The sequence below is a fragment of the Alosa sapidissima genome, chromosome 18 (genome assembly GCF_018492685.1).
Source record: "Alosa sapidissima isolate fAloSap1 chromosome 18, fAloSap1.pri, whole genome shotgun sequence".
NCBI lineage: Eukaryota > Metazoa > Chordata > Actinopteri > Clupeiformes > Clupeidae > Alosa > Alosa sapidissima.
The window spans coordinates 11,938,523-11,956,286 of record NC_055974.1 but is presented as its reverse complement, the minus strand read 5'-3'; the positions used below and the strand labels follow the sequence as shown (position 1 = coordinate 11,956,286).

At 41.0% G+C, this 17,764-nt stretch overlaps 3 protein-coding genes across 6 annotated transcripts in view; 2 read left to right on the top strand and 1 right to left on the bottom strand.

Moving 5' to 3' along the window:
• Positions 1-691: 691 nt before the first annotated feature.
• On the bottom strand, positions 692-5,026 carry elp5 (elongator acetyltransferase complex subunit 5). Of its 3 annotated transcripts, XM_042069058.1 has the most exons (9): positions 4,590-5,026; positions 4,214-4,274; positions 4,047-4,127; positions 3,728-3,939; positions 2,946-3,121; positions 2,561-2,653; positions 2,351-2,451; positions 2,075-2,195; positions 692-1,459 (listed from the first exon to the last, which is right to left on the bottom strand). In XM_042069058.1, exons 1-8 carry the CDS (start codon positions 4,642-4,644, stop codon positions 2,087-2,089), a joined length of 888 nt encoding a protein of 295 aa, XP_041924992.1. In that variant the 5' UTR covers positions 4,645-5,026; the 3' UTR covers positions 692-1,459; positions 2,075-2,086. The 3 variants fall into 3 exon arrangements, with proteins under 3 accessions (XP_041924992.1, XP_041924991.1, XP_041924993.1); XM_042069057.1 differs by having other exon boundaries at positions 692-2,195; XM_042069059.1 differs by lacking the exon at positions 4,590-5,026 and adding an exon at positions 4,439-4,575 and having other exon boundaries at positions 692-2,195.
• Positions 5,027-5,043: 17 nt separating this feature from the next.
• On the top strand, positions 5,044-10,538 carry phf23b (PHD finger protein 23b). Of its 2 annotated transcripts, XR_006024756.1 has the most exons (6): positions 5,044-5,573; positions 7,328-7,359; positions 7,508-7,600; positions 7,702-8,293; positions 8,612-9,399; positions 9,749-10,538. XR_006024756.1 is itself a non-coding variant. In XM_042069056.1 (5 exons), exons 1-5 carry the CDS (start codon positions 5,546-5,548, stop codon positions 8,803-8,805), a joined length of 939 nt encoding a protein of 312 aa, XP_041924990.1. In that variant the 5' UTR covers positions 5,044-5,545; the 3' UTR covers positions 8,806-10,538. The 2 variants fall into 2 exon arrangements, 1 of the variants encoding a protein (XP_041924990.1); XM_042069056.1 differs by having other exon boundaries at positions 8,612-10,538.
• Positions 10,539-10,913: 375 nt separating this feature from the next.
• Positions 10,914-17,764, top strand: part of LOC121689331 (phospholipid scramblase 2-like) — a 35,509-nt gene continuing 28,658 nt past the window's right edge. The window contains exons 1-3 of the mRNA XM_042069055.1: positions 10,914-11,129; positions 11,288-11,524; positions 12,571-12,683. The gene's annotated coding sequence lies outside the window, so the exon portion shown is untranslated. The remainder of the gene's footprint in view (positions 11,130-11,287; positions 11,525-12,570; positions 12,684-17,764) is intronic.

The window sequence follows — 17,764 nt, the reverse complement described above, 5'->3', positions numbered from 1 at the left end:
TCTGCGATGTGAAAAAAAAAAAAATAAATAAAAAAAAAAAATATATATATATATATATATATATATATAATTGTATGTAATCTTATAGCCCCACAGCCTTGCTGATTAGCCTGCATTTAGGACATCAGATGCATACCCCCTGCGATGGGTTGGCCAGTGCCCCAGCCAGACGGGATAGCTGATTGTGTCCTTCCTCCTAGGAAGGCCTTACAAACGACCTAGTAAAGAGGTCTTCCATAATTTTAATGCCGATGACCCTTGGCTGACCAAGACACGGCAGAGGGATCCTCCATTAGCCTACATATTCCATAAAACGTTGTCCCTTACTTTTACCAACAAGTTGGCAACAACCATTTGCGAAGTGGCCTCCAGAACATGTATTAACGTACTTTGTAATGCCAAGCCATTCAAATAATTATTGTCTAGTCTGAAAGCCAGACTCCAGACTTGAGTCGCGCTCTGGGTCTGTGCACCACTTAAGCATTTGTTTTTTTTAGCTAATAACGTTGTTATTAGCTGAAAGGCAAAATGAAGCTAGCTTGGATGAGCACACCAATGCAGTTGAAATATACAAAGGATTTTAAACCACCACACCCATTAGTTCACTGTTGCTTTGTTATACAAATTCACAAAGAAACAATTACCTCTTTGTTTATGTGTGTTTAATACCATACAGTGTTGTTTTTGTGTATAGTGGCTCAGGATACCCCTAAACCTAATTTTGATGGATATGTAGTTGCATAGAAGCTTTATATTTTAAGTACAATTGTCTGAGCGCAAACAAGTTGCCTGAACCTGTCTTCAGATCCTAATGAAGGCACATTTCCATAAAGCTCCACATTAAATGTCGTTGATCACACAAAAGCCTTCACTGTTGGAGCCTAATCTATTCCTAATCATTTCAGTGTAAACTTCAGTCTTTCTCGTCTGTGTGTGTCACTGCAGGGGATGTCTGCGTCTCAGGTGGAGTCCGTGGTGAGCAGCGTGGAGTCCCTGCTGGCAGAGGCGAGGCGTGTGCAGTCCCAGTGCAGCGATCGGGCCGAACATCTGTCTGCGGCCGCCGCACATCTGCGCGAGGAGATGGGGGAGCTGCGGGAAGAGTGTGAGACCGCTCAACTGGACATGGTCCGCATGAGGCGACTACTGGACGAGATGCGCGACTCCAAAACTGCCTTTGAGGGGCGTGAGAGGCAGAGTCGCAAGCTGAGCAAACAGCTTTGAGTTGGAGTTATTGAGTGTGTGCGTGTGTGTGTGTGTGTATGTTTGGGGGAGTGACACCAAAGAAGAGTGTGAGTCATTGTTCGCTTCCATCTGTATACATGGCTTGGTGGGGAGGGACCCTTTCACCAATTTCCCCCTATGACATTGTGTTAATATTTCAATCAAATAAACAAACGTGTTGATGAAGCAGAAAAAGTATACTGTATAATTTGAGTTGCCGTTCTGACACCTTCAAATCCTAAAATGAAAGAATTGGCACTTAGGATTGGGGTACAGAATTCCCAAACATAATTCTTGATACTGGCGCAAAACATCAGTTTTCATTCAGGATGTCAACAGTTGGATATCGCTGATTACATACATAAACTGAATAACATACATAAACTGAATAACATATCCTCTGACTCAAGATATAGACTTCCGTGGCAAAATAAACTTCTACAGGTTTGTTCCCAACTACAACGCAGGTTACAGACTGCAGGAGGGCTTTCCACAAAGCAGATTTACTTAATAATCAGCAGACCCTTTGCCAGTATTCTAAAAAACATTTTAGCCATCTGGGAAAATCATAAACATCACTTGTGGTAAATGAATGAAATATGGCAAATGCCTTCACTATGAAGCACAGCACCATCATGTGGTGATCTACAGCTAGAATAATAATAATAATAATAATAATAATGATAATAATAATAATAGTAATAAAAAAAAAAAACATCCAGTTTGCTACCACATCAGCCAGGAGGGGAAACCATTGGGATCTTCAGTAACAACTGTTCATCATGGTACAAACTCATTACTGGTACATGCCCTGGTTAAGTTCATATTTTAAATATAACAAGGTCATTTTTGCCTGTGTGCATCCTCAGACATCAAGGTCCTCATCAGGATCTTCTTGATCAAAGTCATCATTTTCATCTGGCTCATACAGAATTCGACCTGCTCCTTGTCCCGGATTGAGTAGAGCAGATTTCCTGTTTCAAAAAAGAAATTCATTAATTAGTAGGATATTTAAATATAAAACATATCCACAAGAGGTATGATGACACCCCTGTAGTTATTGATCATTATTATTAATCTTTTTATAAATAAAATCAAGAAATAGACACAGTTTTGCACATCTTCTCACTTTTCGTGACTGAAGACAAAGGGTAAGGCCACTTTCTCTTTAGCCTCTCTCTCCATTTCTGACAGGTGAAGGTTAAAGGTGAGGTTGGCTGTCGGATCGGCCTGAAAGAAGAATTGGACAGAAGATGATAAGTTCAACTTAATCAGTTACTGTTCATTAAATCATTGGTGGAATTACAAGTGTTGCCATCTTAAAATGGCTGTGGTTTACCTCAGAGTCAGGCTCTGCCTGTGTCGGCACGGCATGGCTGACTTTGCTGTGCACAGTGATGGTCAGATCCTCCTGGACACTAAAGAGCTCTTCCTGATTACACAAAAAATTACCAAGCTATCTTTTCAGAATGGGTATAATACAAAACAGAACTGTGAAATGATCGTAACAAGCAAGAAACATAACACAGACCTTGTCACAGTAACTGATTAAGTTAAGAAGGGTTTACCTCTCCTAATTTGCTATATGCTCAACAGGTCATGTACAAAAAACTACACAGCTGAATACTAAATAAATCTGTGGGTGAAACACTGAGAAGAACCTGACAGAGAATCGACTACTTGCAAGGACAACACAGACTAATAAAAGTAATAGAAAGTCTAACCTCTTGAAGAACTTTTCCTGATTTTGTGCGTTTTGTTGTCTTGGCTAAAGCCCACGGCCCCTTCGTCCAGGGTGCCAGTGAGATGACTGTGGAGGCCAAGTGGCAGACACTTTCCACCACACTAGTCTGGTGCAGGTCAGAGTGCAGTAGCCCTATGATGGTTTTAACAGCACCCCCTGGTGATCAGGAGAAAAATAGTCATGCTTTCAAAACAAGCCAATAGCTAGCCTGTAACTAAAAGGAGAAACGGTAGGACCACACAACGGTACTGTACTGTGATTGGTGGCACGCGTCACCAACCAACGGCACTGACCTACTGTCTCGTGCCACTTTCCTACTGTCCTGCGAGACTGTCCCACGAGACGGTCTCACAACACTCACCTACTGTCTCACAGCACTCGCCTATTGTCTCATGGCACTTGCCAACTGTCTTGTGCCACTTGCAAACTATACCAATCCTAACTCTAAACCTAACCCATGGAACAGTTGGCATGTGGCATGGGACAGTATTTATGGGTTTCATCAGGTCCCTTGTCACAGGTGTATAAAATCAAGCACCTAGTTTATGAATGCAGACTGCATGGTGGTTGATTTTATACACCTGTGGGAAGGGACCTGATGAAACCCAGGAACAGGTAACAGTAGGTGAGTGGCGTGGGACAGAAGGCAAGTGGCACAAGCCAGTAGGAGACAGTAGGGGTGCCACCAAGAAGAGTGAAGTTTTTGCTCCTACTGCTTCTGTAAATATGGTAAATAACAAGATAGTGCTAAAATATGCACACCTCTCTTTAGCTCTTGCAATCGTTGGCAGACAACTACAGGATCAAGGTGTCTCAGAAGCCATGAGAGGGAGTCCATGACCAAGACTGCAGATCTGGATTGCTGTGTTTGTGTAAGAAGGGTTGATAAATCCTGAGAGATGAATTGATGAACGTTGAATGATGAACGCTTCATCCAGCCCAAAGGGTCTGCAAATCCACCATGGAAATGCATCCTTGGAAGAAATATTAATAAGTAAAATGTATGACAAAGAAATGTATAAACATCAAAATAAAGGATAACAGTTTCTTCAGAATGGAGGGCTAAGTAACAATATGTCACCTTCGGCCACACTGACTGTCCAAGCCATCACGCAGTTCCTCCTCGCTCACTTCGAACTCAAGCACATGGACCACGTCTTCCCTGGAGCAAAACAGCAAACATAGCCTTTAACAAATCACAATTATAGGAACTTCTCCATTAATGAAGAGATTCGAATTAAAGCTTACCGTTTCAGTGCAGTATTTATATAACTCTTAAGTAGGCAGCGACCCGAAAAATTGGCAGTGTCTGAAATATGAGCATAACATTACTAACAATACGTTTGTCAACGTAATCTTCACTTTACAAGTAAGTTTTCTGAAAAAAGAATTTATAGGGTTTACATTTGTTTAATAACAAAAATAGGGGGGGAAGACACACAGAAACGAAAATGATTAACAGTCCATGCAAACCCATTTTTCGACAGTGAGGGAGAGAATGCCGTTTGCAAGTCCAAGTTAGCCTGCAGTTGAGTTGACGTAAATGCCATAAGCTGTCTCAAGTCGGAGGGTGCATATGCTTCAGCGTAAAGCAACACAGCTCTTATTCAACAATAACAGTTACCTAGAAATATGATGAAAGTTCCTGCATCTGCTCCTTGTAAAACATCCAACAACATTTTGTGATCGACGATGCTAGGTGCCTCACCAGCTAACTATGCCACTAACGTTACATCAAAGACAACCTGTTTCTAAACTGAATTTGGATATAAGTCGGTATCTCTAAGGGACAATGTATAAAATACGTTTAAATACAAGATTCAGCTGCCTCTTGTCATAAAACATTTTGTAAAGTCCATGTTTAAAATACTAATGGTAACCCTGCCTCATGGAAACGCTAAATGCATCCAGCGATAATAACATGGATATTGTAGTTTTTCAGTCTTATCGTTGCCCTAAAACCATAGTAAGTTGTTGCGTCATTAAACTACAAGTCCCGCAAGACACAAATGAAATGCCTAGTGGTAGGAACCACAAGGGCCCTCTTCTGCAGAGCACTTGACATCGTTAATGGTTTGCGTGAAGCGCGCCGAAGACGACACGCAGACGTATTTTCGAAGAACTTTGTAACTCGTAGCCTTCTGGTCACGTTTACGAAATCGAACAGTTTGAATACTACTTCACTGGTCATTTGTTATTTGTCGGACAGATGTCACGAGCGATTGTCGATGTGATTTCTGTATTCTACGCGGAGCAGTAACGTTAGTTGTTCAGCTAGATTCTAGCAACCAAACTATCTCAGCAGGATTATTTATGCAACACTGTGACGAAGAAATTATTAGCTGGCTATGCTAGCTAGTTAGCCAAGGCTGTAATTGCAAGTTGGCAATTCCGGAGTGGAGAAGAAACAAACACTACGCATCTTAGTGCTGAAAAGTAAGATTATATACGATTCAACCGAAGAACTGAAGCTAGCTAAGTTTTTCTCCCCGGCCGGGGGTTGCTCCCACCAAGCCGGGTGAATTGCGAAGACACTGGCTGGTGCCAAAAGATCCCCGTGTCCTCGTTGATGAGGCGACAATGCTCGAAATTATGTCTGACCATCAAGGTATGTGGGTTAATCTGTTATTTTTATTTCAATCTTTGCGAGGGAGTGTATATTTAATTGCGATGTTTAAGTTAACAGATATGCAACGAAAGGCCAACAAGCTAACGTTACGCGTTAGCTTACCGATGGTGGGTTACGATACAAATCTTGTTAGTGAGACAACTTGGGCTGGGAGCTGATGTCATGAATCACATCAGTTATTACTTTCCAGTGCCATTAAACGATTGTTGATCCAAGCGTTTATGTCTGTTCAAACGTAGGGAGTCCCTGCAAAATATCAAATAACTTTTTATAATGCATTTTGGTTAGAAATGGTTGGTGCCTTGTTGGCTAACCAGCTCTTTAGTTTTTTTTTATAGCTATCTAGCTTCTTGTTAGCATGGCTAACATGGTTACAGTTAGCTGGACGGTGGAGACAACGCAACAGTTTGCCATTTATATGTAACGTTTACTGACAACATCTCAATCCGCCTCATGTTTACTGGCTAATGTGGCCTTATTTGCTATTCAGAGAAGAACTTTATATGACTCCAGAAAGGACGGTGTTTTGCATCGATAGCATTGTTCAACGAAATTGAAGGACTTGGCATCTAAAATCAACTGGTCAAAAAAGTCGTGTTAGCTAAGGCTAACTATGCTAGTAGCAAACGTTTTTTATATTTGCATAGCGCTTACTGAGCTAATGTTACATAGAGCTAACATTAACTTCGGTTGTCAAGTGACAGCAACACGGCCCAAATGTTAAGACAGTGGCCTTTACTTAGCCTGATAGCTTTTAGGTTGAAATCGGCTAATGTAGATTATGTATTTGCCAGTTATCGTCAATGTCAGTAACAGTAACATTAGCTAACGTTAGCTGTCGCTAACCTTAGGCGCACTTGGCTGCCTTCTCTAAACCTGGTGCATATGGCTAACTTTACCATATCTAGACTTGTCTCATTTATTTAAATTTAAGTGTTTAGTGGCCCTGAGTCAAACTAAAATCTGTACTGAAATCGAATAAACATATTTTGCAGCTGATCTGGGAGATATTGTCGTTAGCAGTAGAAAATCTGTTCGGACATGATTAGTGAACCTATGCCAGCTATGCTTGCTAAGTTAGCCAGCTAAGTAACATTATGGTGTGTTCACATGCGGTGTCTTAGTTTTAACCATTCGATGTTGCCGTGGATTGCTTTCGATAAAGCTAACGGTAGTTGTAAATGTGATTCTAGATCCAATTTAAGTATGTTGAAAGCATTTATTTGGGATTGCTAGTGTCCATGCTTAGCAGTCATGACAAGTAAAGCTGACAATGCTTATCTCGGACCACGCAATCTGCTAGCTTGCAAAGCTTGTAGGTATGTTTCTCTTCAATATGATCAAATTATTCCGCCTTCTTTTGTCAGTTGTGTTCCGAATTGTTATGTTCCCCCCCGCCCGATCAAATATCTGAAGTCTAATTTTGATTTTTTTATTTGCTAAACGCTCTTGATCGTTGTTTTGGTCATGTGTAGCTATACGGTCGCCGTAGAAGCAGGATAGATATGCTGAGCTGCACGAATTGTCATCTATCAATCAGCTAATGTTATGTGAATGTTATGCGAATGTTATGTTCCATGTCATCACTGTGTTGTGTATTAAGTACAGCAGGCTTGCGTTTCTGTGGACTCTGGGTAGCTTTGTTTATCAGTGAGTTGGAGCTCATTTCTGTGTGCTCAAGTGTGTATCACAATGAATACGTGTTAAATGTGCTTATTTTCTTTTTTTGACAGATTCATTACTGAAGTGCAAATCGGAGCCTCTGGTAAGTCAAAATATAATATGATGACATATATATATATATATATATATATATATATATATATATATATATATATATATATAAATATATATGAAAATAATCATTTAAAATTATACTGCATAAATGTAACTAATGATTTATCCATCTAAAGCCCCCAGAGAGGAGGAAGAGAACGGTAGAGGACTTCAACAAGTTCTGCAGTTTTGTGCTTGCTTATGCAGGCTACATCCCCTCCCCGAAAGAGGTAAGATCCAAAATGTGTGCTTCTTTTAGTCTTGATTTTTTTTTTTTTCTTTGTGATTTCTGATCTCTGAACCTTTTCTCATCTTCATCATCTTGTCTTAGGAGAGCTCGTGGTCGCCGACCTCCTCCAGCTCCCCACACAGCTCAGGAGCATCGGGAGAAGGGGGGAGCACAGCGCTGGGCGGCAGTTGGCGGGAGGGCTCTTCAGACCTGCACACCATCCACACATTTGTGAGGAAGGCCCGCTCCAACAAGGGCTCCAGCAAGAGCATGCGCCGATTGCCGTCTGACAGCACCTTGCTAGACAAAATGCGTCTGAAGGACTCGCTATACGAGAGCCACGTCTCGACGGGCAAGACGGCCGAGCGCAAGAAGGACAAGAAGCTGAAGCGCGTGTCCGGCGGCGGAGGGCCAGAGAGCAGCAGCAGCGGCGGCGAGAAGCGCGCCCGCATCAAGCGCAGCCGCAACCCAAAGCAGTCCAAAGCACTGAAGAAAGTAAAGAGTCCGCCGCAGAGCGAGACAGACTCGGAGCAAGGGCTGGGCGAGGGGCGCGCACGGCGACCAGAGCTCGGTGAGAGAGGGAGTCCACCGTCCTCGGTGTCCGGAGGGTTGGTCAAGGCCGAGAGGGATGCAGAGATGAGCTCGAGTGAGGGCGAGACGTGGATTGCTGATGAGGATATCATGGTAGAGTCTGGTGAGTATTGCTGGAGTTGTGTAACAGGGCTGTACGTTAAGGTTTTGTTTTTTTGTTCATAGCGCTGGTGCTAGAAAGGTTTTATATCAATCAATAGTTTTGTAGCACAATCCACATAGTCTCGTATGTAGTTATAAACACTTCATCTGACTACACTCCATTAAACATTTTAAATAAGGTGTCACTGGTGCTAAGCTGGTAGATCATCCATAGCACAGACTGGTTTCTTTGTAGCATGTAGCACTACTGTATATAGCCTCACTGTCTCTTACTCTACTTTATTTTTAACCATCGTTGTCTATTTTCTGTTGCTTGCAGGTGATGACTCCTGGGACTTAATTACCTGCTATTGCGGAAAGCCTTTTGCTGGGCGGCCCATGATTGAGTGTAACCAGTGTGGGGTGTGGGTACACCTCTCTTGTGCTAAGATCAAGAAGTCCAATGTACCAGACATCTTTTACTGCCACAAGTGCAGGGACTGTCGACGGTCTGGACACAAGAAAGACCCTTAAATATTTAAGTGCTGAGAATGTCTTGAATATGGAAGTTTCATTGCATCTAAATCCTTGTTAGGAGAATGTTTCTTTTTTTTTTTTTTTTTTTTTTTTTTTTTTTTTTGAATGAATTCAACTGGTTGGTAACCCTAAACTGGTCCCTGGCTGACAACTTGAAAACAACAAAATCACTTTAGGTTAAGATCCAGATAAGACAATCACTGTCCTCCCTAAGCTAATGAAGTTCACTTGTTTTTTTTGTTTGTGTTTTTTTTTTTCCCTTACAAAATTAGGAATTCAGTGCACAGAATTGTTCTCATGGACTTAGCTCCAAAGTTACAAACTACAATTTGCAGCTCATGTTCAGTCTTTTTCCGATGGCCCCACAACACAACTGATTTTGTTATGCACTAATATCAGACCCTGGTCCTAAAAGTACTCCTGAACATTTTTTAGATGTCATTGTATGGCTAGGATTCACCACAAGTCTGTCTGGATAAAATGCCAATTCAGGTTTCTGATGATGCCTTCATTCATTTGTCAGTCAATTCACATGTCTGTCTTAATATGGTGAAGTGGACAAGGGTTGCTACGGATGCAACTGTGTCGGAGGTAAACTGCAGGTGCATATAAGGGAAGTTGTATATTGTTATGTGGATAGTATTCATTAAATGTCAACATTCTTTTGAGGTGCACCCAAATCCTCAAATCTGCTACCATACATTTTTAAGTTCCCTTGCCTAAAAGGGAAGAGAACCAGTGATTTTCCAGAAGTGTATTTAATCAGTACTAAACTCTTCAGCATGTTTTGGTGTTTTATTTGTTTTGTTTGTTTTTTTGTTTTTTTTTCTCTTGCAGCTGCTAACACGCAATACTGGCTACCAACCATTTTGATGCATTCTATTAACTTTTCTGTTTTGCTTTTGAACTGTTATAACTGTCTTGTATTACTGGTCTTCAGATGGCACTTACCAACTTGTAAAGCCTGTGGGACTTCTCAAAAAGAGGAGCCTTCGGTTTGGATATCTTCAATCTGTATGGGCAAGGCAGTCTGAATGACTGGCTGCAATGTATGACTGCACTGGTTGCGAGTTCTCACCTGGAGTTCAACCAGGCAAGCTGTTTAAATTGGTCCCTTTTTTTGTTTTAGGTTAAGACTCGGCAGGTTGTGGGAGATTCAGTGTTGTGTAATGGAGGACTAGGCCCTATATTGACGCCCTGTGGTCGTCGTTAGGCTGCTATTAAATCTCTGCATGGTTGGTTGTAATGAAGTTTTTTTTTTGTTTTTTTTGTTTGTTTTTTTATTCTGTGTGAGGAATTGGCTCAGTCACCAACCCCAACCCGCCCCCCCCCCCCAAGTCAAACCAAGCCCATCTCTCATGCTACGGGTTGTCTATTCTTAAAGCTAGTTTCGAGACTAGATATTTTTTTTTTTGTGTACAGTGAAAAGTAAAAGAATTTATGGCACTCAAGAGTGTTGTGGCATTAAGTCCATCAAGTTTTTTTTTTTTTTTTTTTTTTTTTTTTTTTATCAGTTTTGTTCGTAGGTGGGGTTGTGGCTTCATTAGGATCCCCAAAGGCCGTTGCCCCCTCGACCCTGTGTATATATACCTTGTCCTATTGAGAACTGTACATACAAGAGTGAGAATAGAACAGATAGCCAAGCAAAGGTTATATTTTTGGCGTCTTATTTCTTTAAAGTAGCTTGGGAAATAATAAGACAAATAAATCTTTCTTTTCGATGCTCATAACCTGTTGTATTTTTCTGTCCCATTGTCAAAATTGAGACCATTGTATTTCAACAATTTTATGACTTTATTTGTTCAAAATGCCATAAAAACATCCAATTTTTACATTTTGGTAAGCACACTAGTTTGTGTTTGTCCATAGCCACCAGAGGGAGCCAATGTTGCATTATGAAACATCATAAATAGCAATAATTTACATATTAATGAGATTACGGAGTTGAAGTTATGTACAATACTTAAGTAAGTCAAGATATACATCTGACAGTCAAGTGTGTTAATTAACAGGTGGAGGGATGAAAAGCTCTTCTGCATTTTTGTTCAGTCTGTGTAATCTTCCCAGATATCCATTGGCTCATCCTGCAACAAAGATTGTTTTTATGTTACACAGGGGTACACACAGCTGAAAAGTACATTAGGAAACAAATGTAATCTGGTGTGATGTGATGGATGGCACCAACAAAAACAAAAAAAAGATGTGCACTGAAGTCATTCTCAGATGCGCCCACCTTTCTGCCGTGGTGGCTCGACAGGAGTCCCACACCGATGGAGTCCAAAGGGGCCGTCACCCGCTTGCTGTAGCAAAAGAGAGGGAAGGTACATATCCTTAATCTCCCTGGCACATGTCCTGATAAGTCCAGAGAAATTGATGGCTTGCATGAAATTAACTGGTAAAACATACACCGGTATGGTAAAAAAAAAAAAGCCTTGGTTACAAAGCAATATTCCTTGATTAACTGTTGTTTGCTCCAAAGGTGGTGGAGAGGGGAAAATCAAACAAACATACAAACAAAACAAAACGAATGTGGACGTTTGGGCTAGATGCCTCACATCGTGTGTGTCTTGCCCCACACTTACTGCTTGTGCCTGCGCCGATTGCGACCAACGTGCTGGGAGGCAGGCAGCCGCTCAAGTGGGGTCAAGAAGGGGGTCATCTGGTTATGGCGGGAGCCCCAGTCTTGAGTTGTCTCCCCCGAGTCACCTGGGAAGAGGTCAGTGAGGTCCGAGAGCTCGGACCAGTGGGGTGAGGACTCCTGGTCCATCCAATCTGCATTCTGAAATGAGAGTTGAGGAACAGTCAGTCTGATTTTATCTGCTAATTGTTCACACATACAAGTGGACAGCATAGAAAATGTACATTTTATAAACAGTCAATATATAAATTCACAGACACTATATTTAGACAGGACACAATAAACAAGCAACATATCAATTATATAAAAGCCAAAACAGTGTACATAAAGTGAAGTATCGAGTGCCAAAAAATAATGTGCATTGCAAATGGGACAGATGTATGATTATTTGTACAACACAGTAATGTCGATGTGAGTCAGGATGTTTTAGCTGTGGAAAGAAACAAGAGTTCGTAGATACAGATCTGCTGTTTGTGCGGGTGATTGCAGTAGGAAAGAAGTTGTCTATGTGTGGTTGATTTTGTGTGTATATATATATATACTATGTATCTACGAGGATGTGGAAATGGCTGTGACAAAAATGTGTCAGCTGATGGTTGTTAAGTGGTGTGAATGTGGTTCTCATGGTCCTTACTCTGCGTATGCGATCAGGCAGCAGGAAGGCAGACAGCTCCTCTAGGAACAAGTAAAGAACAAGAGCAGGTAGCAAACACCTGGAGCAAAACATCTGCCAAGACAAGAATATACAATACCTCATTAATACATACAGACAGACGTTTCTTTTTGCCGTTCAGAAGTTCATCTCTTCACTGCATTACATTTTTTAAGTTAAGATATGTGGCTAGACTACAAGTACCCTTATTAACCATATATAGCCACTGCATTAAATACAGAATGTATAGATGCTTAATCAGTCAGAAAAGTCCTACCATGATTCTTCACAGATCAAAGACAGTGGGTTGCTTCTGTTAAGGGATTTTTGTCCTCTGTGTACTGGACGAGGCTGCAATGGGTATTTGTAGACATGAAGCCGGGGTGGGTTTATATGTAAAAGGGATGTAAGGATGTGTGTGTGTGTGTGTGTGTGTAAGAGACTGACTTCCTCCACTTTCCTTTTTTTACAGAGGAAGAACACAGATGAGTACATGATTACAACATCACTCTGGATCTGATGATTTATTGTTTACACGTCTGGGCCATATCTGGATAGAACTGGAAGGGACAACAGCAGATGAAGGTTTGACCCTTTAAGATAGGACTCTAAGATCTAAGATGTGCACGTTGGCATGGACTGGTCAGGCAGGGTCAATGATCTGCTCTTGACACTTGTCATATCTATCTGGGCACTCACAATTTGTGTACTTGTCATAGACTGTATAAAATAGGTGCTTGTGGATAAATGAAAATGGGTAAAACCACTTGTAAATAATAACCGCATGTAAATAAAAATAAAAAAAAACACTGTCACTGCACTGGACTAATGTCTACATACTCATATAGTCTTTGTGACTGTGACTACACACACACTGTAATGTATGTAGATTTTAGGTGCTACATTGTGGCTGTGCCATATTCTGTATGTGTGGTCTCCTAGCCATTTTGATATATCTCGTTTCATTCAGTTTGAAAAGTAGATTGTTGTCTTACAACAGTTAAGCCCTGTTTATTATAATGAGCATCATGGGAGAGTACACATGCGCACACACACACACAGTAAGACAATTGGGGATGGCGGGAGGGCAGGAGCATGGAAGCCTCCTAGGATGGCTTACCAGCAGTCTGACACGTTTTCTCTTTTCCTGCCCTAATTAAGTCTATTTCTGGCTACCAGGACCACCAAACGCAGAGTGACTGCTGACAGATAAACCCCCACAAAAACAAATTGCTGACCAGCAGACCCCACTACACTGGGCCCACTACGCCGCCCAGGCGTCTGACCACAGGGGCAGAGACCAGATAGGCTATACTGATTACGCTAATTATCAGTGTGTCCCTGTGTGTGTGTGCTCGCTCCCTCAACTCACCCCCACCCCTGCATCTCGGCCCTATAAGTAGCCAGGGTGGTCACCGACTCCAAATATAGACCCCATAAATCTCAACACATGCCTCGGACTACCACGCTACGCTGCAGCACAGTGAGGCTGATCAATCTGATACATGATACAGTTGCATCTGCCAATCAGTCTTTTTTTGTGATATACATAAGCTTTGTGTCCCTACTCACTCCCCTTATGATGGCATCGTATTTTGAGCCACTGGTTTCATAGTCATGATTTAACTTAATCAGATTTTATTTTGTCTGCTCCATACTATATAAGAATCACAATCTTAATTTAGTATATACCATGTAAGTGCACCTCGTGCAATGTGTATGTTATGTTTAATTTTAGGACTCTGTTTTAGGATTTTGTAAAACTTTTGGTCAACAGAGAGTTGGAGGGATTCCTCTGTCAGAAATGATGACTATTTTAAATGCTTTCAGAGATCCATCTTGTTAATGTAGAGTACCCTCCTGAATTATTGGTACCTTTGGTAAATTTGAGTAAAAGGGTCAATGACGTGACGCTCATTTTTTTGTGTACATATGGGTTACATACATTTAAAATTGTTATAAATGACACATACATGTCCCATTTTTTTTCATACAAGTCCATCCTTCCCAGATTTCTGTAAGGCATTTTTTCAAATGCCGCAACTCTAGCCAGTTCAGCAGTCCATTCTTGAAATGAGGGAACCCCCTCAGCTTTCCACCCTCTCAACAGTATCTGTTTGCCTATCATTATACTAGTTTGGATCCAGCTTTTCACATTTGTATTCCCCTCGGTTAGAACTGTTCCATCTTCCAGTACAAAGTCTGGGACAAAAGTCAATGTGTGTCTCTGAGATCTCACTAATGTGACTGTGAATACTTTTCCAGAATTGTTGAACTTTGTCACAAAACCACAGTGCATGAACAAGATGGCCATCTTCTGTTTTACATCGCCAGCATTTAGGGGATTCAAGTATGCCAAATCTATACATTCTAGAGGGTGTCCAATAAAAGCGATGGATAATTTTAAACTGAATCAATCGTACTCTGGCATCCCTTGACACAGCTCTTACATTTTTACAAATCTTTTCCCACGCATCATCCTCCAATGTGATATTCAAGTCCCTTTCCCATGTCAGCTTGAGGGCTTCAAGTGCCCCATCCCCCACTGACCTTATCATCTGTGCATAGTACGTAGAGGCCTTGCCTCCTAAAGTGTAACATATCAGGACCTCCTCCAAGAACCCAGCAGGTTTGGGAGCAGGTGTATCAGATCGAAAAGTCCCCAGTAACAAGTGACGTAGTTGTAAATATCTGTAAAACTGTGATTTGGAGATACCAAACTGTTGCACTAGGTCCTGGAAGGACTTTAAGATATTGTTGTGATACAGGTCATTAAGGGTTACAATGCCTCTTTCGTACCACTCTTTCTACCATATGGGAGACTTGTTAATACATAATTTAGGATTCAGCCAGATGCTTCAAAATACATTTAGATGAGGATCAAGGTTAAACTGTTTAGAGACTCTGGACCACAGTCATTTTAAATGAGAGAATACTGGGTGTGTTTTAAGCTCTCCTGATAATTTAATAGACAAACGTAGTAGTAGTGACACTGGAGCAACAGACTGCTCAATACAGTGCCATGGTGGCGCCCTTTCTGGAGGTAGTGACCAGTGCGCCAGATGTCTTAAATTGAAGGCATAATAATAATACAGTAGCTCGGGTAAGCCTAAACCACTCCTATCCATGGGCCTCCATAATTTATTCAAATGCAACCTTGGTTTCTTGCCATTCCAAATGAACGTCTTTACTATCGTGTCAAACCATTTGAAGTAAGAAAGTGGGACCTCAAGAGGTATAGAATGGATGAAGTAGTTGAGTTTAGGAGTTTACACAGTTCATTTTTAACACATTAACCTTCCCAACCATTGACAGGTTTAGTGCTGCCCACCTTTTAACATCACATGAAATGTTGTGTAATAGTGGATCAAAGTTAACTTTAACCAAGATCTTCATCTGTGGAGGGAAAATAATGCCTAAATATCTAATACCTTGTTTGGGCCACTGAAATGCACCAAGTTGAAAAGCAGAGGGGGCGCAATATGACGTTAAAGGAAGTGCTTCTGACTTGGACCAATTCACCCTGTATCCTGAGAACTTGGAAAAGGACCTGATTATGTTAAGGAGGCAGGTTATCGATCGGTTTGGGTCCGAGACAAATAAAAGCATATCGTCTGCAAAAAGCATAAGCTTATGCACCTTTCCCCCTGCTGTTATACCTGGGAAATCAGGTGCCAGTCTTATGGCTGCTGCTAGTGGTTCCAGGACTAGACAAAATAACAATGGAGACAGGGGTGAACCCTGTCTAGTCCCCCTACCAAGAGCAAAGTAATCAGATATTAACCCATTAGTTTGCACCGCCGCTTCTGGTTGCTTATAAAGTACCTTAATCCAATTAACAAATGTACTACCAAACCCATATATCTCTAGAATCTTAAATAAATATTTAATTTCCACAGTATCAAAAGCCTTTTTTCCGTCTAAAGATATGGCTGCCATAGGTGACTGGTCATCTGCTACCTTCCACATAATATTAATGAAGCGCCTTATATTGTCTGAGGCGTTACGACCATGAATGAACCCCACTTGGTCAGGATGGATAAGGGATGTTATTACCTTATTTAACCGGTTGGCCAAGACCTTTGAAATAATTTTCACGTCCATCTGAATTAAAGAAATAGGACGGTAATTTCTACATTCACAGGGATCTTTACCTTTTTTAGGGACGAGACTAATCAATGCCTGTCTAAAGGTGGGGGGCAGCTCGCCTTTAGTCAGTGCTTCAGTATAGACCCCTAACAGTAGTGGTGCTAACTCTGTTGAAAAGCTCTTAAAAAAACTCTGCAGTGAAGCCATCAGGCCCTGGTGCCTTGCAGACAGGGAATGCCTTTATGACCTCTATGATTTCTTCCACCGTAATCTCTGCATCTAGGAATTCCTGCTCACTCTCTGATAATCTGGGAAGGCCTAATGGCTGTAGAAAAGCCTGCATGTCCTTCTCTGTGGAAGAGAATGTTGAGCTATTATATAAGTCCATGTAAAACTCTTTGAACGTTCTATTGATGTCATTAGTAGCTGTTAGTGTCTCTCCAGTAGGGGATCTAATAGCTGGAATAGTAGCTGCTAATTCTCTTTGCTTGATATAATGAGCTAGCAACTTCCCTGCCTTGTCACCTGACTCAATAAAATTGTTAAAATTTGAAAATAATTTGACATTATTTTCAAATATCATTTTCATCAAACCCTAATCTTAAAGTTTTGGATTTATTTAATTTTGAAAGAGTATTAACTGAATTTGGGTAAAATTGTCAACAAGGTGTAACCACAAAAACATGAACCAAATAATTACAGTTGCTGAAAAAAATGTGAATTTCTCTCCAAAATCCCTTCTAAAATAATCTGGCATGATCTTGCACAAGAACTTTTCTAAATTTAATACAAGTAATGAAACCCCATTGTGCTGAATGTTTGAATTAATATGAGGAATCGTGTCTGTCACATCAACCACTTAAAATGTCAAGTGGTGTAACCACCATTTAAGGAGCAATTTTGTATGTATTATGTCAGAGAATCATGTGACAGGAAATTATGTCATAGAGAAGGACCCTTCAAGACCAAGACCCCAACTGCTATGAGTCAAGGTTAGCAACTCTCCTAAAGTAACATAATAGTGTTTTTAGGCCATGGCCAGGCAAGCTTAGGTTACATGTCAAATGGTATGACCTTTTAAAAATGTTAATAAATCATAATAATCATAAAATATTCAATTTAATGTAAAAACTGTGTTTGAATATTCACATAAAGGTGAAGTGTGTACATAGTTGTCCATAATAATGCCTGCAAATTTTGCTTTTAAATGCAGGGAGTTAAGTCATTTAGAGACGAATGACCGCGTCGCAGGAAGTGCATCATAACAATGGGACGCCAGACCCTCTTGTAACCATAGACAGTAAAATAAATGGACGAACAGACTCCGTCGTTTTCATAGACAGTAAAAGAAAGGTCGTTTTCAATGGGAGGGCACTGAGCATAGACAGTAAAAGAAATGGACCAACAGACTCCGTCGTTTTCAATGGGGGGGCACTGAGTCAAATAGAACGATTTTTCAGTTGGTCCCCCCAGTACTGCGCAGACTCACACTTAACTTCGTGACGTTAGCCATAGAATCTGAATCTTGTAACTCATATGATAGATACACAGAAATTCTTCTCACACTTCCTTCGCCT